Genomic DNA, 16,932 nt, shown 5'->3' on the forward strand with positions numbered 1-16,932 from the left:
TCAATGTAAGAACAGCTGTAACAAGTCCACCACAAAAGCAAAGATTTCCAAGAAGGGTCTGAACGTCAGACTCCGCACCATACAGAACAAATGGAGGTGACCTCTAAAAAAAAAACTTTAGAGATAAAGAACTGCCCCGTTTGCAGGATCCGTTAGCCTCCAGCGAAACTGAGCATCATCCAACATGTGCCCGGGAGTGAGAACAGGAGATCCTGTTAGTTCTGAAACAGCAGTCATGGTCTCAGGCTCTTCCTGCCCACAAACTCCTGGGGAGGGGTCAGCAAAACACTTTTTATTCACACCACATTAAGATACAAACTTTCCTGCTGATAGGGTTGTTAGATCAAACACAGGGCATCCTGTTTTTAGGTTTTGAGGGTTTTTGTTGTTTGGTTTTTTTTTTTCCTTTTGGCTGAATCTGGCAAACCTACTTACAAACTCCTACCCCAGGCTGTCGACAAGGACACGCAAGAGAGGAAGGAAAGAACGTTTCCTCCCTCTCCACCATTAGGTCATGTCATCCTTCTAGTCTGAACAGAGAAAACTGACCTGTGCTGAGGAAAACAAATGTGTCCAATAAAACAAGGCCTCTACAGCACCTGAGACATGGCTCTAACCAGGTGCAAAAGAGAAGTCAAACAACAGAGTAGCTTTCCTGAGAAAACCAAGTTCTCCTTACCTTTGAGACCTCCCCCAGGCAATAACTTAAATGTATAAATTCTCCACCTTCCTAATTGGCTTTTCTCCAATTAACAGCACAGTGACATCAACAATTTGCAAGTTTGTTGTTCAGTCACTAAGTTGTGTCCTACTTTTTGACCCCATGGACTGTAGCACGGCAGGCTCCTCTGTCCTCCACTATCTCCTGGATCTGCTCACATGCATGTTCATTGAGTCGGTGATACTATCTAACCATCTCATTGTCTGTCACTCCGTTCTCCTTTTGCCTTCAATCATTCCCAGAATCAGGGTCTTTTCCAAAGAGTCAGCTCTTCGCATCAAGTGGTGAAAGCATTGGAGCTTCAGCTTCAGCATCAGTCCTTCCAATGAATATTTAGGATTCATTTCCTTTAGGATTGACTGGTTTGATCTCCTTGCAGTCCAAGGGACTCTCAAGAGTCTTATCCAGCACCACGATTCAAAAGCATCGATTCTTCAGTGTTCAGCCTTTATGGTCCAACTCTCACATCCATACATGACTGCTGGAAAAACCACAGCTTTGACTATATGGACCTTTGTCAGCAAAGTGATGTCCCTGGATTTTAATATGCCTCCTAGGCTGGTCATAGCTTTCCTTCCAAGGAGTAAGTATCTTTTAATTTCATGGCTCCAGTTACTGCCTGCAGTGATTTTGGAGCCCAAGAAAATAAAATCTGTCACTGCTTCCACTTTTTCCTCTTCTGTTTACCACAAAGTGATGGGACCAGATGCCATGATTTTCTTATTTTGAATGCTGAGTTTAAACAGCTTTTCCACTCTCCCCTTTTACCCTCATCAGGAAGCTTTTAGTTTCTCTTCAATTTCTGATGTTAGCGTGGTATCATCTGCATATCAGAGGCTGTTGATATTTCTCCCAGAAATCTTGATTCCAGCTTGTGCTTCATCCAGCCCAGAATTTTACATGATGTACTCTGCAAGCTTGCTAAGTTTGGATCCCAAGTAAATTAAATGTGTATTAACTGTGGATATAGAAGAGGGTTCAGACTCTGAGTAAAAATATAGTCAATTTTAGCAGAAATTTTGAACCCACAGTTCAAAAAATAGAGACTAAAATTGAGAATTCATCTTCCCCTTCCCCCCATACACACCAAAAAACATTGGACGATTAGATTGAGATAAAAGTAGAATATGTGGGGCAGAGAAGCCAGCAGGGGCTCACATTGCAAGCCTTAAAGGTTTAAACCGAGAAATATTATTAGATTGACCTACACATAATTCTGTTGGTCAAAGAGGAAACAGATTATGCTGAAGCCACCTTCAGAAGCACAGCCAGGTTCCACATAGAAGACATGTCCCTCTCATCATCCCAGCTGTCCTCAACTCTCCAGTACATTTATTTGAGCATCTACTGTGTGCCTGAGGCTGTGATGATGCCTATTTTGGAGAAGTTCCCACCCAGGAAAGACATTCACATTTGAAATGATTAGAGATGACTGAGTGTAGCTACAAAATGGAAGGGGAAAAAATTCACGTACGCTTGAAGTGTCAGCACAGCTGATGGAGGGAGCAGAATCTGAGATGAATCTTTATAGATGCAAAAATGAGGGATAGAGATATTTAGGGGTGAGCAATTGGAGAAGGAAATGGCAACCCACTCCAGTGTTCTTGCCTGGAGAATCCCAGGGACGGAGGAGCGTGGTAGGCTGACGTCTCTGGGGTCGCACAGAGTCGGACACGACTGAAGCGACTTAGCAATAGGGAAATGGGAAATGGCAGAAATGAGAGTACCATGTTGGAAGAAGGGAGATGAGCAGAGGTATGTGCTAGGAGCTGGTAAGAGTTGGGGTTGACCCAGGCAACCCCTGGTAGCTGTATCCTGTTCCCCTCATCTCCAGATTCCTACCTGAGACGAGTGGTTCCAGGAGGAGAGGCACAGTGCCCAGGCTCTCCCTCCATGGTGGACCGAGTCTCAATGGGATGAGTGGAGTCTTTGGGCTTCCCCAGGACCTTGATCCTTTTCTTGCCCATTTCTTCTGTCACAGGAGAAACTTTTTTAAGTTAAAGAGTATTTTATCTCTTCAAAATTGAGACTGAGTGAAAAAAGCAATTCTTAACTCAATAGTAGAATTTCAGACAATAGTAGAGGAGATATTAGGATATTCTTGTGTAAAGAAGATATTAGGCTTATGTCTGAAAAATGCCTGAGACATCTCTGAAGACCCTCTCTGTCATTTAGATCTTCTGTCAACTATGGAGAAAAATGATCTCTCTAAAGACTTGGAGGAGCAAAAATGGTAATAAACTATTCACTGGCACTCCTAAACTGTGTGTTTCTTCATGGCTTCCAACCAAAGATCAAGAAATAAAAAGGAACAGTCTACTACAAAGTAGGAGCTTACTCTGTGTGTACTTTGCTTGGTCAATTCAGTCGTGTCCAACTCTGTGAGCCTATGCATTGTAACTGCCAGGCTTCTCAGTCCATGGGGGTCTCCAGGCAAGAATACTGGAGTGGGTTGCCATGCCCTTCTCCCAGGGATCTTCCTGCCCCAGGGATAGAACCCATATTTCCTGCATTATAGGTGGATTCTTTACCAACTGAGCCACCAGAGAAGCCCTAGGAGTTTACTCTAGGTGTTATTACCATATTTGGAAGACCTATTCCTTTTTATTTAGCAAATCTTTCTGACATGCTCACTATGTGCTCATTCATTTGTATGTTACACTTGTTTGGAAAAAAAGAGCACATAGTGAGCAAGAGGAGCCTGGAGGGGTACAGCTCATGGGATCACAGAGTCAGACATGACTGAGCAACTAAGCACGTAGTGAGCGAGCAAGCGAGAGAGAGCTGCCTGAACAGCAATCCTCAAAACGTGATGGATCTGAGAAGCACTGGGGAGTTTGTTGGGAGAGCAAACCTCTGGTCCCACAGCCTGAAGATTCTGATTCAGTACATCTGAGGTTAAGCACTTGAATCAGCATTTTTTGAAAGTGACCCGGTTGATTCAATTATAGGTGGTCCCTGGCCACTTTGAGAGTCATTACAGAAAGCAACAACAGGATGTGGAGGTCAAGAATGAGAAACCTTAAGTGGAAACCAAGCAGGCTGAGATGACATACTGGTTAACCAAGAATCACAGAGGGGCTGTGTCCCTCACATTTTGAACGAGTCCATCTGGAAGCCACAAGGGAAAGATCATTTACCGCAGAGGCAGAGCAAAATGGCTGCAGGGTTGACGACAGTGGAGTTGCCATGGCAACTGTAATCTGTGTTTCAGTTGAGTTGAGAAAGGTCTGGGTAAGAAAGAGGTGAGAAACCTGTGCTAAAAAGAACGCTGTGTGATTTATCAAGGGCTGCTGGAACTGTTTGTAGTAGCTGCTTCATATCCCAAACAGTGAGGAAGAAATCAAAAAGATCAAGGATGAATTCCTTTCAAGAGGGGCTTGCAGGTGAAGTGTTGGTGGACAGCTGATTCATGAAGCATGATTTGCCCTTTGGGTTTTTTTTTTTTAATTTGTTCCCGGTCTTCCTAATATTGACGAGTCAACCAAGTGCTGAATGAATCAATCAAAAATAAACACAATACTCACATCTAAGGAAGGTTAAAAACAACTCTGGAAAACAACCATCATGGATTTTTATTTTAATTAAAAATATTATACATGTTGTTGCATTTTCATGGAAAATATCAAGTTAAAAAACACTAACAGTGTTAGTTTTCAGAGACCTTTGCACCCTGTTTTGCCATTTGCTGCTTTTTCCTGTCTGTGGCATTAACCATGTGTAAGGAATTGGGGCCCAGTGGAATTGGAGCTTCCTTGAGGTTCATACCCACAGGACTCCTGAAATGAGCAGTTTTCTCCATGACGATGACATGCCATCAAATTAACTCAGATACCACCTGCTTTGGCTTCCTTGTTAAAGAAAGGGAGAGGAGCTGGCATACAAGCCCAAAGCACATGTCGCCATCAATGCAGCCCACATGTCTGCAAGGATCAGCTATGACCTTATCTGGTTTCCAAGCCAGTTGGCACGTGACCTTGTATTCTACCCAGTGTATTAGTGTCCTGAGTCTCGACCATAAAACTTCCCCTGAATCCATGATGGGAAGACACTGCCATATAGTGTTTCTATTCAGACAATCAGCAAATACACAAAAGCACATGTGGTCCCCATGCACAATACTATCAAATAAAAAAATACATATTGTTACAATACAACCTTTGGAATCACTGACTAAAATATAGCCATGTGAGTATTTTTTAAGTCTTCACATAATTATATATTTGTTAAGAAAAATAACACAGCATAAGTATTTTACTTAAAGACATTTCAGCTAAAAACTTCCAATGGGTAAATACAAGATGTATACAATACCATCCTCTCCCCTCCTTCTTTCATTGCTTTCTTGGGATGGTACTATTCCCTAACTTTTGTCCCTGAACCTACGTCGTAATGCTGCTTCCCTATAACGCTCTCACGTGATGCTTCTTCTAAAACTGGATCAGATGTGATAGAGCCAGCCTGGCTCTGTTCTTCTGCTCCTTTCCTTTAAGTTGTAGTACGCTGAATTGGGGTTCTGCATCCTGCTTTATGTCAGAGATGAATCCCCCCATAAACACAAACAAACAAAAATAGCTGGATAGCAAAAAGTTAGAATTGCCTCAGCTCTTACAAATTAGAAAATAGTCCTTTCTCTTCAGTATGGTCTCTCAATTGATGGGAATAAAATAAGGCTGAAATTGCTTTTCACATTCTGGCTCTGTTGGGGGCATTTTCACATAGACCCCTGTAGTAAGAGGGCTTCTTTTCTTTAGCTGCCAAACATAAAAAGAAACAATCATTAGCACTGAGGAATACAGAAGCCACTTCTAACTGTAATAGGATTCGACAAATATTGGGTCCCTACCCCACTGAAAAATAGATGTTCACAACATGCAAAATTGGAGATTTTCTTGATTCAGCTATTAAAATTCATTTTGTGTAAAAAAACCCTGTGCTATTGACATAAAATAGAAATCATTTTCCCTGACAGGGAGACAGGAGGAAGAAACTCTGAAAAAGCTTTAGAAAGAACTTCCAAAATGCCTATGATAATTGACTGGATCTTGTTTGTCAGGTGATGAGCTTGATAAGATAATAAACTTCAATTATTCTCTTTGAGAGCTGTATTCCTCATCTCTACTCCTCATATACTTTTGATTCGTTTTTTTCTCTGTCCACACTGATTTCCAGTTTTTATCACCTCAGTAAACTGAGGTCTAATCTACTAGTCTGCATGGCAGTTTGTAGCAAATGAGGTAGAAAGAAGCTACTGCCACAGAACAGATTATAGAGGATCTGGGAATAGAATGTGGAGGTGAGGGAGGGAAACAGGGAGAGGAGGGGAAGGTTTGTGATGGCAAAACCAGCCATAGGCAAAGGAGGCTGAAAGTGACTATCAGAGAGAAATGGTGACAGGAGCACTGATTCCATACCTCTGTCTCTTCTACAACAACTGCAGTAAATAAAAACTGGGTTCTCTTCTACTGTGCTGGAAAGGAGGGTCAGGTTTGCCAGTCAAGCAGACTGGGTAACAGGGAGCCCTGGGCAGGGATTACGTGGACACCTACAGCTTAGACAAGGAGGGCTCAAGTAATGGGGCACAGAGAGATGGCTTCCAGGTGAAGTGAGGGACACTAACCACCCAGGTGATCTTCTCCAGCAACATTTTGCCCAACCTCATTTCGGGTTTCAAGGTTATGATAACTCAAGTACAATTGTCATGGAGATAAAGAGCAAAACAGCTGCCCCGTGTTATTCACACAGTTACTCAAACTGAAACCTTGTGCAAAAGCACACAAACATTCAATGTCAAACACACTCATCTAAAATATTAGTCATCCTGAAACCTCAAAGGCCAGTGCCACGGGTTCTAGTGTGTTCTTTACCACTGTCCTTGCTCTTCTTCATTTATTGCTTCATCTCAAGAGAACTCGACTCAACAGTGTCCCTTGGTCATTTATCATCACCAAAGGCATCCAGACCAAGGATGGTGCATTGCCCGCACTGCACTCACCATTTTGCTCAAAGAAACAGCTGTGATGAGGAAGCTGTAGAAAAACAACCCTGAACTAACTGCTGCCAGGATCCAGAGGAGAAAATCAGAATCCGGGCATGGTTCTGGATCTGCAATAGAGAACAAAGCAGAGCTTCCCTGAGATGCTTTCTAAATTCTAGCGCCTTACTCCCCTGACTGGTGAGAAAAGGAATAAGTTCAAGCTGCCAAACCTTGATGTCCACCCGTAAATAGAATCGCTGGCCCCCAGATAAGTCTGTCTCTTGGGGCTACTTGGCTGGGAATTTCAGATCAAAGGCCAAGGCCAAATTTCATGCTGGCCATCACTCCAGAATGAGTGCCCCTACCTGCTGGGAGGAAAAACACCTTCCTCGACTCATTTTATAGTCAGAATGCTGTTGTCTCACCATCCGTACTAAGCAGGACTACCACATATTATGCCAGAGAAGTCTGTTTTTCATTAACTTTTGTTGGAGTAGAGTTGCTTTACAATGTTGTGTTAGTTCCAACTGTAGAGCAAAGTGAATCAGCGCTATGTATACATATATCCCTTTTTTTTTTTTTTAATTTCCTTCCCATTTTGGTCACCACAGAGCACTGAGTGGAGTTCCCCAAGCTATACAGTAGGTTCTCATTAGTTGTCTATTTTATACATAATATCCACAGAGTATATATGTCGATCTCAATCTCCCAATTCATCCTACCACCCGCCTCTTTCCCCTCTTGGTGTCCATATATTTGTTCTCTATGTCTGTGCCAGAAAACTCTTAAAGAGAATTCCCACAATCCTAAACATGAAGGACCCAAAAAATAAGGGGCCAATTTGTTTGCATGGCAAAGAAGAGACAGCAGTGCAAAAAGTGTCGGTCAGTGACGCTCACCAATGACGTAAATCTGGGTTCCATTGCCGATGCCCACGTAGTAGGGCGGCGGGTACATGAGCTCCACTTTGCAGACATAGAGCCCAGTGTCCATGGCCCTCAGCCCTTGGATGGTGAGGTTCACTTTGTTTCCTCTGGAGGTGCCAATGCAAGTGGAATCATCCAGGAAGGTTAGCTCATCCTCCACCATGTAGGTCCCAGCACAGACTTCGGTCACCTGGCTGCCTGCCTCCCGCAGTACTGTCACCCGGACCTCGTCAGCTTTGCCTGAAGACTCATATTCACATGAGAAGCTGGCAACACCCCGGCTGCTAGCCAGCACCACTGGAGGCTGGGTCACATTCATCCCTAATGTGGGAAAACCAAAGGGAAATCAATGAACTCAAGCTCACTCACCACCAGGTCCAGGCAAACCCTTGGGCAGGGTGGTTGATCTCTGATGGCCCCGTCCAACTTCACCTGTCAACCCTTCTCTCCCCCCATCAACAAACCCATCACCCTCCCCACCCCTCCCCTCTTCCATCCACCCCAATGCCCCCTCCATCTCTTGCTGCCTTCTGGCTTCTCTTCCATAAAGGTGCTTCCTTACTGGAAAACAGTTTTTGGAAGGCAGTTGGTTGTGGCAGTGAGAACACTGATGTGACAAACAAAAGGGCTGGCTATACCATGAAATAGATGGTTTGGGGAAAGCTGTGCCTCCCTCATAGCCTTCATTTTCCCTCCCATGCAAAAGAGGGGTTTAGCTCAGATGACATCACAGTGCCTCCCAACTCTGGTATTCTAAAGTTATAATAGAGCAGTAGGGGAAATTTTGGAGGCTGAGGTAGAGAATCTTGCCTTACCTCTCAAAGTACACCTTTATTACCTCTGCTTACTTTGACCTGGCCCTGGATCTTGATTGCCCACAGGGAGCCGAGCCTTGGCTAATGTGCTGGCCACCCCCCTTCCCTGCGTTATTACCACAGAGGGAAGGATGCTGCTTGATGGAGGAAGCCGCAGAGGGAGGGCACCGGGTCGCTTCCTCTGTAGGCTGAGGCAACCCTGCCATTCACTTCTATGGGCTTCCCCTGCCACTGCCATCACCCCTTCCTCCACCCTCTCTCCTTCACTTGAACACCTTGTATTCCTCTGTCCTTTGTCTTCTAGCTTCTACAGGAGAAGGGAGCCCAGCTTTCCATACAAAAGGACTCACATCATATAAAAAATGATGGCTTCGTGACAAATTACCTTCCCATAAGTAACTCAGCCCCTTTCTAGTCCACCCATCATACAAGTGACACTCAAAACTTGGATGGAACCGTGTAACTCATTCTCTTCAAACCTTTTCATGCCTTATACACTTGGTTGTTGTTGCTGAGTCACGTCTGACTCTTTGCAACCCCGCACACTGTAGTCCTTTGGGCTCCTCTAGCCATAGGATTTCCCAGGCAAGAATACTGGAGTAGGTTGCCATTTCCTCCTCCAGGAAATGGCAAAAGACTCTCCTCCTGGGTCTTCCTGACCCGGGGACCAAACCCATGTCTCCTGCATTGGCTGGCGGATTCTTTGACCACTGAGCCATCGACTGCAAAATCAAAGTAAATAATACTCACTGTCTCTATAACCTGATCCTAACCTACTACTCCAGTCTGAGTTTCCAGGACACCTCTTCCTTTATACTGAAAGCACTAGTCTTTCCCCCAAGCACATGTATGGACACCCAGAAGAGAGAATAATATGGCAGCAGCCATTGCCATGGTTAATGAAGCAACCCTGGTTGGCTAGACAACAGTTTTCTTTCTCAGCCCTCATTTCTGTCTACCAGAGATGCCCTCCGAGCATCCTCTGTACTATTACAACTCCACCATAGTACTTAAATTCTGCCCTGTATTAAAGGATTTTTTTGTGCATCATTGTATGCTGCCCATTTGTTGTGTTGACTCTAAACCTAAAGGAGACCCAGTTTCCTGCCCTCCCCCAAGGCAAGCTTCCAATTATCACCACTAAATCTGGTCACACTTCATTTTCCAATATCCACCAGGAGCGGATCCCAGATACAGATTGAGAAATTTTCTTAAAAGTAAATTTGATTGTTTCTCTGGGCATTTAACCTTTGCATATTTAAAACATGTAAAATAAGAAAATACGTGTGAATATTTCTTATACAGGAAAAATTAAATAAACAAATATTTTTTGAGCCCCTACTTTGTACAAACCACATAGTTTTTCAACAGAGGTCTAGAGAGATAGAAGGCAGAAATGTATTAGAAAAGATCACCATTGTACACCATGTAACAAACCTAGTATCAGCCTTTACAGGGCTTTATTTCAGCTGAAAACTGGGGGACCTGCCCCTAAAGTTCAGAGATAAGTCAGGCAACAATTAAGTATCTTATGCCAAACAGACCGATGGCCCTTTCTTTTGTTCATTCTTTTATTCTTTCGTTTTTTATTTCTTTCATTCTTTCTTCCCCCCGCCTTTTTTTTTGTTTTACTACTTCAAACTGCTTAATTTTAAAAATAATTACTAGCTAACTAGTTTATAGAGTTGACTAAGTGGATCTTAAAACCTTGCATTGAGTAAAGAAGGCCGCAATGTTAAACAAGCAGGCTCATTTGTTTATAAAAATGAATCAGAAGACCTTAAAACCTTGATTGATAAGAAAGAAATATCTCATAATTTTATTCAATCAATGTTTTTTAAAAAGGAAAGCTTGAGCTAACCCTTATTCCAAGCCCAGATGGATTTAGGATGGTCTCTCTTCTCTCTTACATCACTTACCTTTACAGTATTTTCTTCCAGTCTTATAGAAGTGTCTGAAATTTCTCCTGTCTCCCAGACCAACTCACATGTACTCACTAAGCTTCCACTCCATGCCCAGTAAGCTGTTACTAGCTGTGTCTCTGCTGGTTTGCTCCTTCCAGCTGTCCCTTGCCTGCCTTGGAATACAGAGCTGCCCAAACCAGGAGACTGGAGTCTCACCTTTAGCTTCTGGCTTTGCTGTAAATCTCTGCCCTTGACTGAGAAAAGAAATGAAACCCAGTGGGAGAAACACCTCCTCCACCTTCATGCTCCAAAAGCCTCACTCACCTTTAGAGAAAACAGGAATGAAGACAAGAAAAAATAGGGCAGTGCAGGGCCAGGTCCTAGATGTCCACCAAGTCCCATGACTCTGGAATCCAGAGCAAGCCATGGCTTTATGGGAGCGGTTGTTCAGGTCTTCAGGAAGCAGAGCAAAAACTTTCAGGATCCTGAAGCTTTGAAATGTGTTTGAACCCACACAGAATCAAGGACTTTATATAGCTGGCTTTGATCCCAGGTATATACTACACATGTGCACACACAGAAGGCACATGAATTTCTAGCCTTTTTGTTTTGGTTTTACGAGAAAGGAAGACGTGGGTTTAGCTGCTACGTCGAAGAGATAACCTCAAACACTCAAAGTAAAACTGAACAAAACAAGCCAATCCATGGATGGAAAATGCACTCAACTTGAAACTGAAGCTTCTTGTTCACTTTGAGGATAAGTGGAGACTTGGAGAATTTCCTGGAGCGCAGGAGTCCCCCTAAGTCCCAGTTTTATCCGATCGTCTAGGCATCTTTTGCCACCCAGTATTTCATTGACACCCCCAGAACTGCTTAAGCTGCTGGCCCTCTGAGCCCTTGTGTTAAAGACAGAATGAGTCTATTGTGCTGTTCTTAGTTGCTCAGTTGTGTCCAGCTCTTTCCAACCCCATGGACTGTAGTCCACCAGGCTCCTCTGTCCATGGGAATTCTCCAGGCAAGAATACTGGAAGTTTTGCCATGCCCTCCTCAAGGGGATCTTCCCAACCCAGGAATCAAACCCAAGTCTTGTTTTGTTTTACAGATGGATTACAGATGGAATCCATTACAGATGGATTCTTTACGGTCTGAACCACCAGGGAAGCCCAAGAACACTGGAGTGGGTAGCCTATCCCTTCTCAAGGGGATCTTCCTGAGTCTTCCAGAGACTCAAGAATCTCCTGCACTGCAGGCAGATTCTTTACCAACTAAGCTACCAGGGAAGCCTCCCAAATGAGTCTGGACACCATTCATAAAAGCTTTCCACCTGTGAGACACCATCCTTGGCATGCTTTGCAAAGCAGAGTTTATTTCTCCTAGCTCCATTTAGCATTCTGTTAAGAGAAAATATCCAAATTACAAGAAATAAATTGATCTGCCTCTAGTTTTGAAGATTAAGAAAAAATTCATGCATTCTTAAGAGATCTAACTCCACAAAGACAAAACAGAGTTGGATAAGGTCCAGAAAAAGTCAATGATCCAAGATATTTGAACCTTCCATCAGAGGATAGTTTTTGTTTTTTTTTTTCCTCTAATGGGAACTCCTCAAGCAGAAAATGAGGAACTGAAGTTAAATATGACTGAAGTGCTTAAATTTATGAAAGCTGTAAAGAGAATAAATGTTCATCCTCTAAGAAAATGCTAAGCATTGGGGACTATATCACTCTTAAAACTGAGGAGTTTTCATGTATTTCAATGACGAAAGAAACATTTATTGAGAGGCTTTGAGATGCCAGAAATTGTGTGCGAATAGAATTGAATGACGAGCAGACAAAAACATAGCACCTTAAAGGACTTCTGGAAGACTGACCCACAGCAGACGGTGTGGTGCTGGCCTCCTGCAGTCCTCTGTGGTTTCGCGTGGCCAGGCTCCTCAGCCCTGTGGAGGGCGCTCTGTGGAATACAGGCCTGACGCATCTCATCTTAGCCTATCTTTCAGCATTCCCTCACGTGTCCCTTTCCTCTGATTGTCCTCTCTCCAGCACACCTCTTTCAAGTTTCATCACCTTTGCCAAAACTGTTCCTCCTGGCTTCTTCCTCCCATTACTTTGTTTTATCCTCCTCCTCATCCTCCAGGAGGTGACATCACCTCCTCCCGGAAATCTCTCCTGACCTAGCTCTTTTCTATCCTCCACAAGCTCCTTACAGAAGCCCTCAAACCACAGCTAAAATGCCAGCAGGTGATACCAACCTAATGGTCACTTATCAAGGGTCAGATCCCAGTCTGGGCACTGGAGATACAAAAGTGAAAAATGTATGATCCTAATCTTGAGAGGAAGCCAAGGCAGTCACAAGGCAGATGATTAAACCCATGATCGGGAAATTGGGAATAAGTGCAGGAATTGAAGTATTGCACAGAGGAGCAGAAGCCATTGGTTCAGCCTGTGGAAGTCAGAAAGGACTTCTCAGAGGAAGTAAGCCCTGAACTTATTGTTAAGGACAAGGGGCAAGAGACAGATATTCAAACAAAAGGAACAGCCCATGCCAGGCTGGAAAAAGCACAAAGTATTAATATTCATTACAGCCAGAGAACAAGATGAGTATGGGAATGACTGGTAGGTAGAAGACTAGGTTCTTAGTCTTCAATGCACCGTAAGGAGCAAATAGGCATAATTAAGTTCACATTTAAGGAAATTCCCCCAACACAGGAGGATGGATGGGTAAGATGAGTTCAAGGAGGAATAAGATATAACCAGGAAAACCCAGAAGGACACTATTGCAACACCCAGGTAACCAGGTATTGGCAAGCTTTTTCTATAGAGGGTCAAACGGGCTTCATAGGCCACACAAAATGGTCTCTGTTGCTACTACTCAACTTTCCTGTTGTAAGGTTTAAGCAACTACAAAGAACTCATAAATGAATGGGCATAGCTGTGTTCCAATAAAATATTTTTTTAATGTCCATCATACCTCAGTGAAAAACAAAATTTACAAAAATAGGAGGAAGTTGGATTTGATCTACAAGACATTGTTTGTCATCTCCTGGTCTAAACTAAGGCAATGGCAGCAGTGGTGATGTGGTTCCCTAAGGAGACGAATCCACAAGCAGTGACGTTTAAGATAACACCAGATTTATGACTTGCTGCTGCCAGAAATTGTCCAAATGTTTGTCAAGTTTTATCACATTCAAGTCTTAAAACAACCCTACCAGGCAGGGATTACTGGCTTTCCCAATTTATAAAGGAGAAAACCAAAGCACTGAGAGTTAAGGAGTGTGAAGTAAAAGTCGCTTGGTCATGTCTTAGCCTTTGCAACCCCATGGTCTGTCCATGAAATTTTCTAGGATTAAGGAGACTTATCCAATCCCCTGTCATTGGTAGGAGAGTCAGGATTTGAAGCCAAATGATGCTGTTAATCACTATACTAAAGCAAAGGATTTAAAGTCAAAGAGAGCTGGGTTTGAATTCTAGTACAATGACTTGCTACCTGTCAACCTGGGGCTATGACTTTCAGAAAATAGCCTCAATGCTATGGCAAGGATTAAATGAGATAATGTATGTCAGGTATGTTAAAGACCTATAATGGTGGCTGGCTACTCAGTAAATGTGTGCTGTGCTTAGTCGCTCAGTCATGTCTGACTCTTTGCCACCCCATGGACTATAGCCTGCCAGGCTCCTCCGTCCATGGGGATTCTCCAGGCGAGAATATTGGAGTGGGTTGCCATGCCCTCCTCCAGGGAATCTTCCCAACCGGGAGATCAAACCCATGTCTTCTGCATTGCAGGTGGATTTTTTACCATCTGAGTTACAGAGTCACTGAGAAAACAGAAGTATAATTCATTGGAATAGAAAATATAAGAAAAGCAGACCAGAAAGTGATGATGGTGAGTTTCATTCAGGCATGTTGAGTTTAAGGTATCCATAGATGGTAAGGTGAAGGCACTCAAAAGCAATTGCCATGTGGATCTAGAGCTCAGGAGAAGGAGCTGAGCTAAAGATATTAACTTAGTCAGCTATGAAGCCACAGGTGAAAATTCCACAGGCCCAAGGCACATGATGAACACATTATGACTATTTTAATAGATAAATCAATGAAAACAGTTTAACATAAAAAGAGATGAGAATCACAGTAGAAACTTGTAAAGGACTCTTACCAAGTCCCCTAAATACACTTTTATGAAACTATTTCTGCCAAATAACAGCTGTAAAAGCCACTGCATGAAAGAATGTTGGTGAAAAAGATATGTTCACATTTATCATCTGGTAGATGACTTGATATTTACAAAGAGAGAAAATAATCAATAAATCTAGCAGATACTGCTTTAACCAAGTGATCAAACTGAAGATCATCTATGATGGGCCATTCTGACATCATGTCCAGATGCAATACACTAAGAAGAACACGCCTTTGTAGCATTACTGCCAAAATTGCTTAAACTGAATCAAATTATGAAAAAACAACTAGAAAAATTCATAGTGGGAGCATTCTGCAAAGCAATTGGCCTTCAAAACTGGCCTTTGATTCCTCAAATATGTTAATATTATGAAAGATTAAAAAATAAACAACCTGAAAAAACTGTTGTAGATTAAATGCAATTAAGGAGGCATGGCAACAAAATCCAATGTGCAAGCCTTGATTGAAAAAATCAACTATGAAGTGTATTATTGATATACTTGAACAAATTTGGAATATAGACTATAGCTGATGATAAAATTGCATTAATTTTAAATTTGCCAAGTATTGTCTTATTGGGGTTATATAGGGAAACATCTTTGTTTTGGAGTGATATTTGCTTAAATGTTTAGGAATAAAGTTGGTAAATAACTCTCAAATGGTTCAGCAAAGATATATGTATATGTTTGTATTAGTAGACAGAATAATACTAATAAGACAGCAATGACAAAATGTTAACAACTGGAGAATCTAAGGTAAAGACTATACCGGTGTGCTCATGGTACTATTCTTATAAATTCTTTTTTATTTTTAATTGGAGGATAATTGCTTTATAATATTTATTGGTGGTGTGCTGCAATTCACGGGATCGCAAAGAGTCGGACACAACTGAGCGACTGAACAGACTGACTGACTGATACACCAACGTGAATCAGCCATAAGCATGCATATTTCCCCTCCCAAGCACCCCTTCAACCCCACCTCCATCCCACCCTTCTAGGTCATCACAGACCGCCAAGCTAGGCTCCCTGTGTTATACAGCAAAGTTGCAAAGTAAAATGTTGAAAGTAGAAATTATAAGACCACTATTAATATAGTAGATACACAGATAAGCAAACTGAAATTTAGAGAGAGGAATGGCTCATTTAAGGTTATTCTCCATCCCCTTTCCTCACATCTGTTCCCTACCTAGGAGACAGATCCTGTAGAGGACTTCTCAGGCAGGTTGGCCTCTGGGAGGAATCAGCTGATTTAAGGCACTGGCATAAGGTCAGAGGGCATGAAGATGGAGGTCAGAGTATTTCTTCCCTGCTTTCTCCCAGATTCAGGCCCTGCCTCTGGCAGAAACAGTAGCTCTGAACAGCTATAGCTCCTGCGGTATACCCCGACACTTCTATAATGCCAATTCTCATTGCTTCTTCCTCTGCTCCTTTCAGTCCTGGAAGTGGTATCAGCTTCTACTGTTGCTAGTGTCTGAGTGCTTTAATGTCTTCTGCCCCTTACCCTCCTTAATACCTCTAAAATACAGTTGGCCCTTGAACAATACGAGTTTGAAGTGCATGGTGCGTGTATATGTGGTTTTTTTCCCAGTGGTGCTACAGTACCACACCAAGCTTAGCTGATTCAATCAACAGAAGCAGAACCAGAGTTATGGAGGAATCACGGATACCAAACGTTGACTCTCAATTATGTGTAGATCTTCCTTAACTCCCGCATTGTTCAAGGGTCAGTTGTAGTTCTTTCACTGAGTCTCTTATTTGAATCACCTGTTTCCTGTAGAGTCTCTCATTGACCAAGTCCTAAAGCTAGTATGTGGTGAAAACTGGCTTTAAATCCTGGCCTCATCCTACCCTATTCTTTTCCCCTATTATCTCATGAGCAATAATAGTAAGTCCTATCATGTAAGTTTGTATTTATTACAGTTGTGTACAATTCTGTCTCCCTATTTCAAATTCTATCTTGCACCCTCATCCCTGGGAAAGCTTGAGGGAAGGAGGAGAAAGGGGCTACAGAGGATGACTTGGTTGGATGGCATCACTGACTCAGTGGACATGAGTTTGAGCAAATTCTGGGAGATAGTGAAGGACAGAGAAGCCTGGCATGCTGCAGTCCATGGGGTCACAAAGAGTCAGACATGACTTGGTGACTAAACAACAGCAACATCCTCACTTCACTTAGATGCAAAGTTCTTAGCATCTAAGAACTTTGTATAAAATAGGCAATGGGGAATTCTGCATTTTGATTTCATTCTCAACATTTTTATTGCTCTTGCACCTCATTTCCAGCTCTAGGGAAGGTACTAATAAGTAAGGATTCCATCAGAGGACTGATAAGCACCAGTGAGCCCAGCACAGTGGTTAAGAGTATGGCTGGAGTCAGACAGACATGAGTTCAAATCCTGCCTGCACTGCTTACTAGA

At 42.7% G+C, this 16,932-nt stretch overlaps 1 protein-coding gene across 3 annotated transcripts in view; it reads right to left on the bottom strand.

Moving 5' to 3' along the window:
- Positions 1 to 5,297: 5,297 nt before the first annotated feature.
- CTLA4 (cytotoxic T-lymphocyte associated protein 4) overlaps positions 5,298 to 16,932 on the bottom strand; it is a 63,418-nt gene continuing 51,783 nt past the window's right edge. The window contains exons 1-4 of one of the 3 annotated variants that reach the window (XM_086366635.1): positions 10,668 to 10,905; positions 7,598 to 7,945; positions 6,717 to 6,826; positions 5,298 to 5,475 (exon numbers count right to left, since the gene is read on the bottom strand). In XM_086366635.1, coding sequence (XP_086222761.1) covers positions 5,371 to 5,475; positions 6,717 to 6,826; positions 7,598 to 7,945; positions 10,668 to 10,770 — 666 coding nt within the window. In that variant the 5' untranslated portion in view covers positions 10,771 to 10,905 and the 3' untranslated portion in view covers positions 5,298 to 5,370. Of the gene's footprint in view, positions 5,476 to 6,716; positions 6,827 to 7,597; positions 7,946 to 10,667; positions 10,906 to 16,932 lie in introns of those variants that run through there. The other 2 variants (XM_086366641.1, XM_086366652.1) reach the window with 2 other exon arrangements.

This window comes from Bos grunniens, chromosome 2 (genome assembly GCF_055505025.1).
Source record: "Bos grunniens cultivar Pamir isolate PY7600 chromosome 2, Bosgru_T2T1.0, whole genome shotgun sequence".
NCBI lineage: Eukaryota > Metazoa > Chordata > Mammalia > Artiodactyla > Bovidae > Bos > Bos grunniens.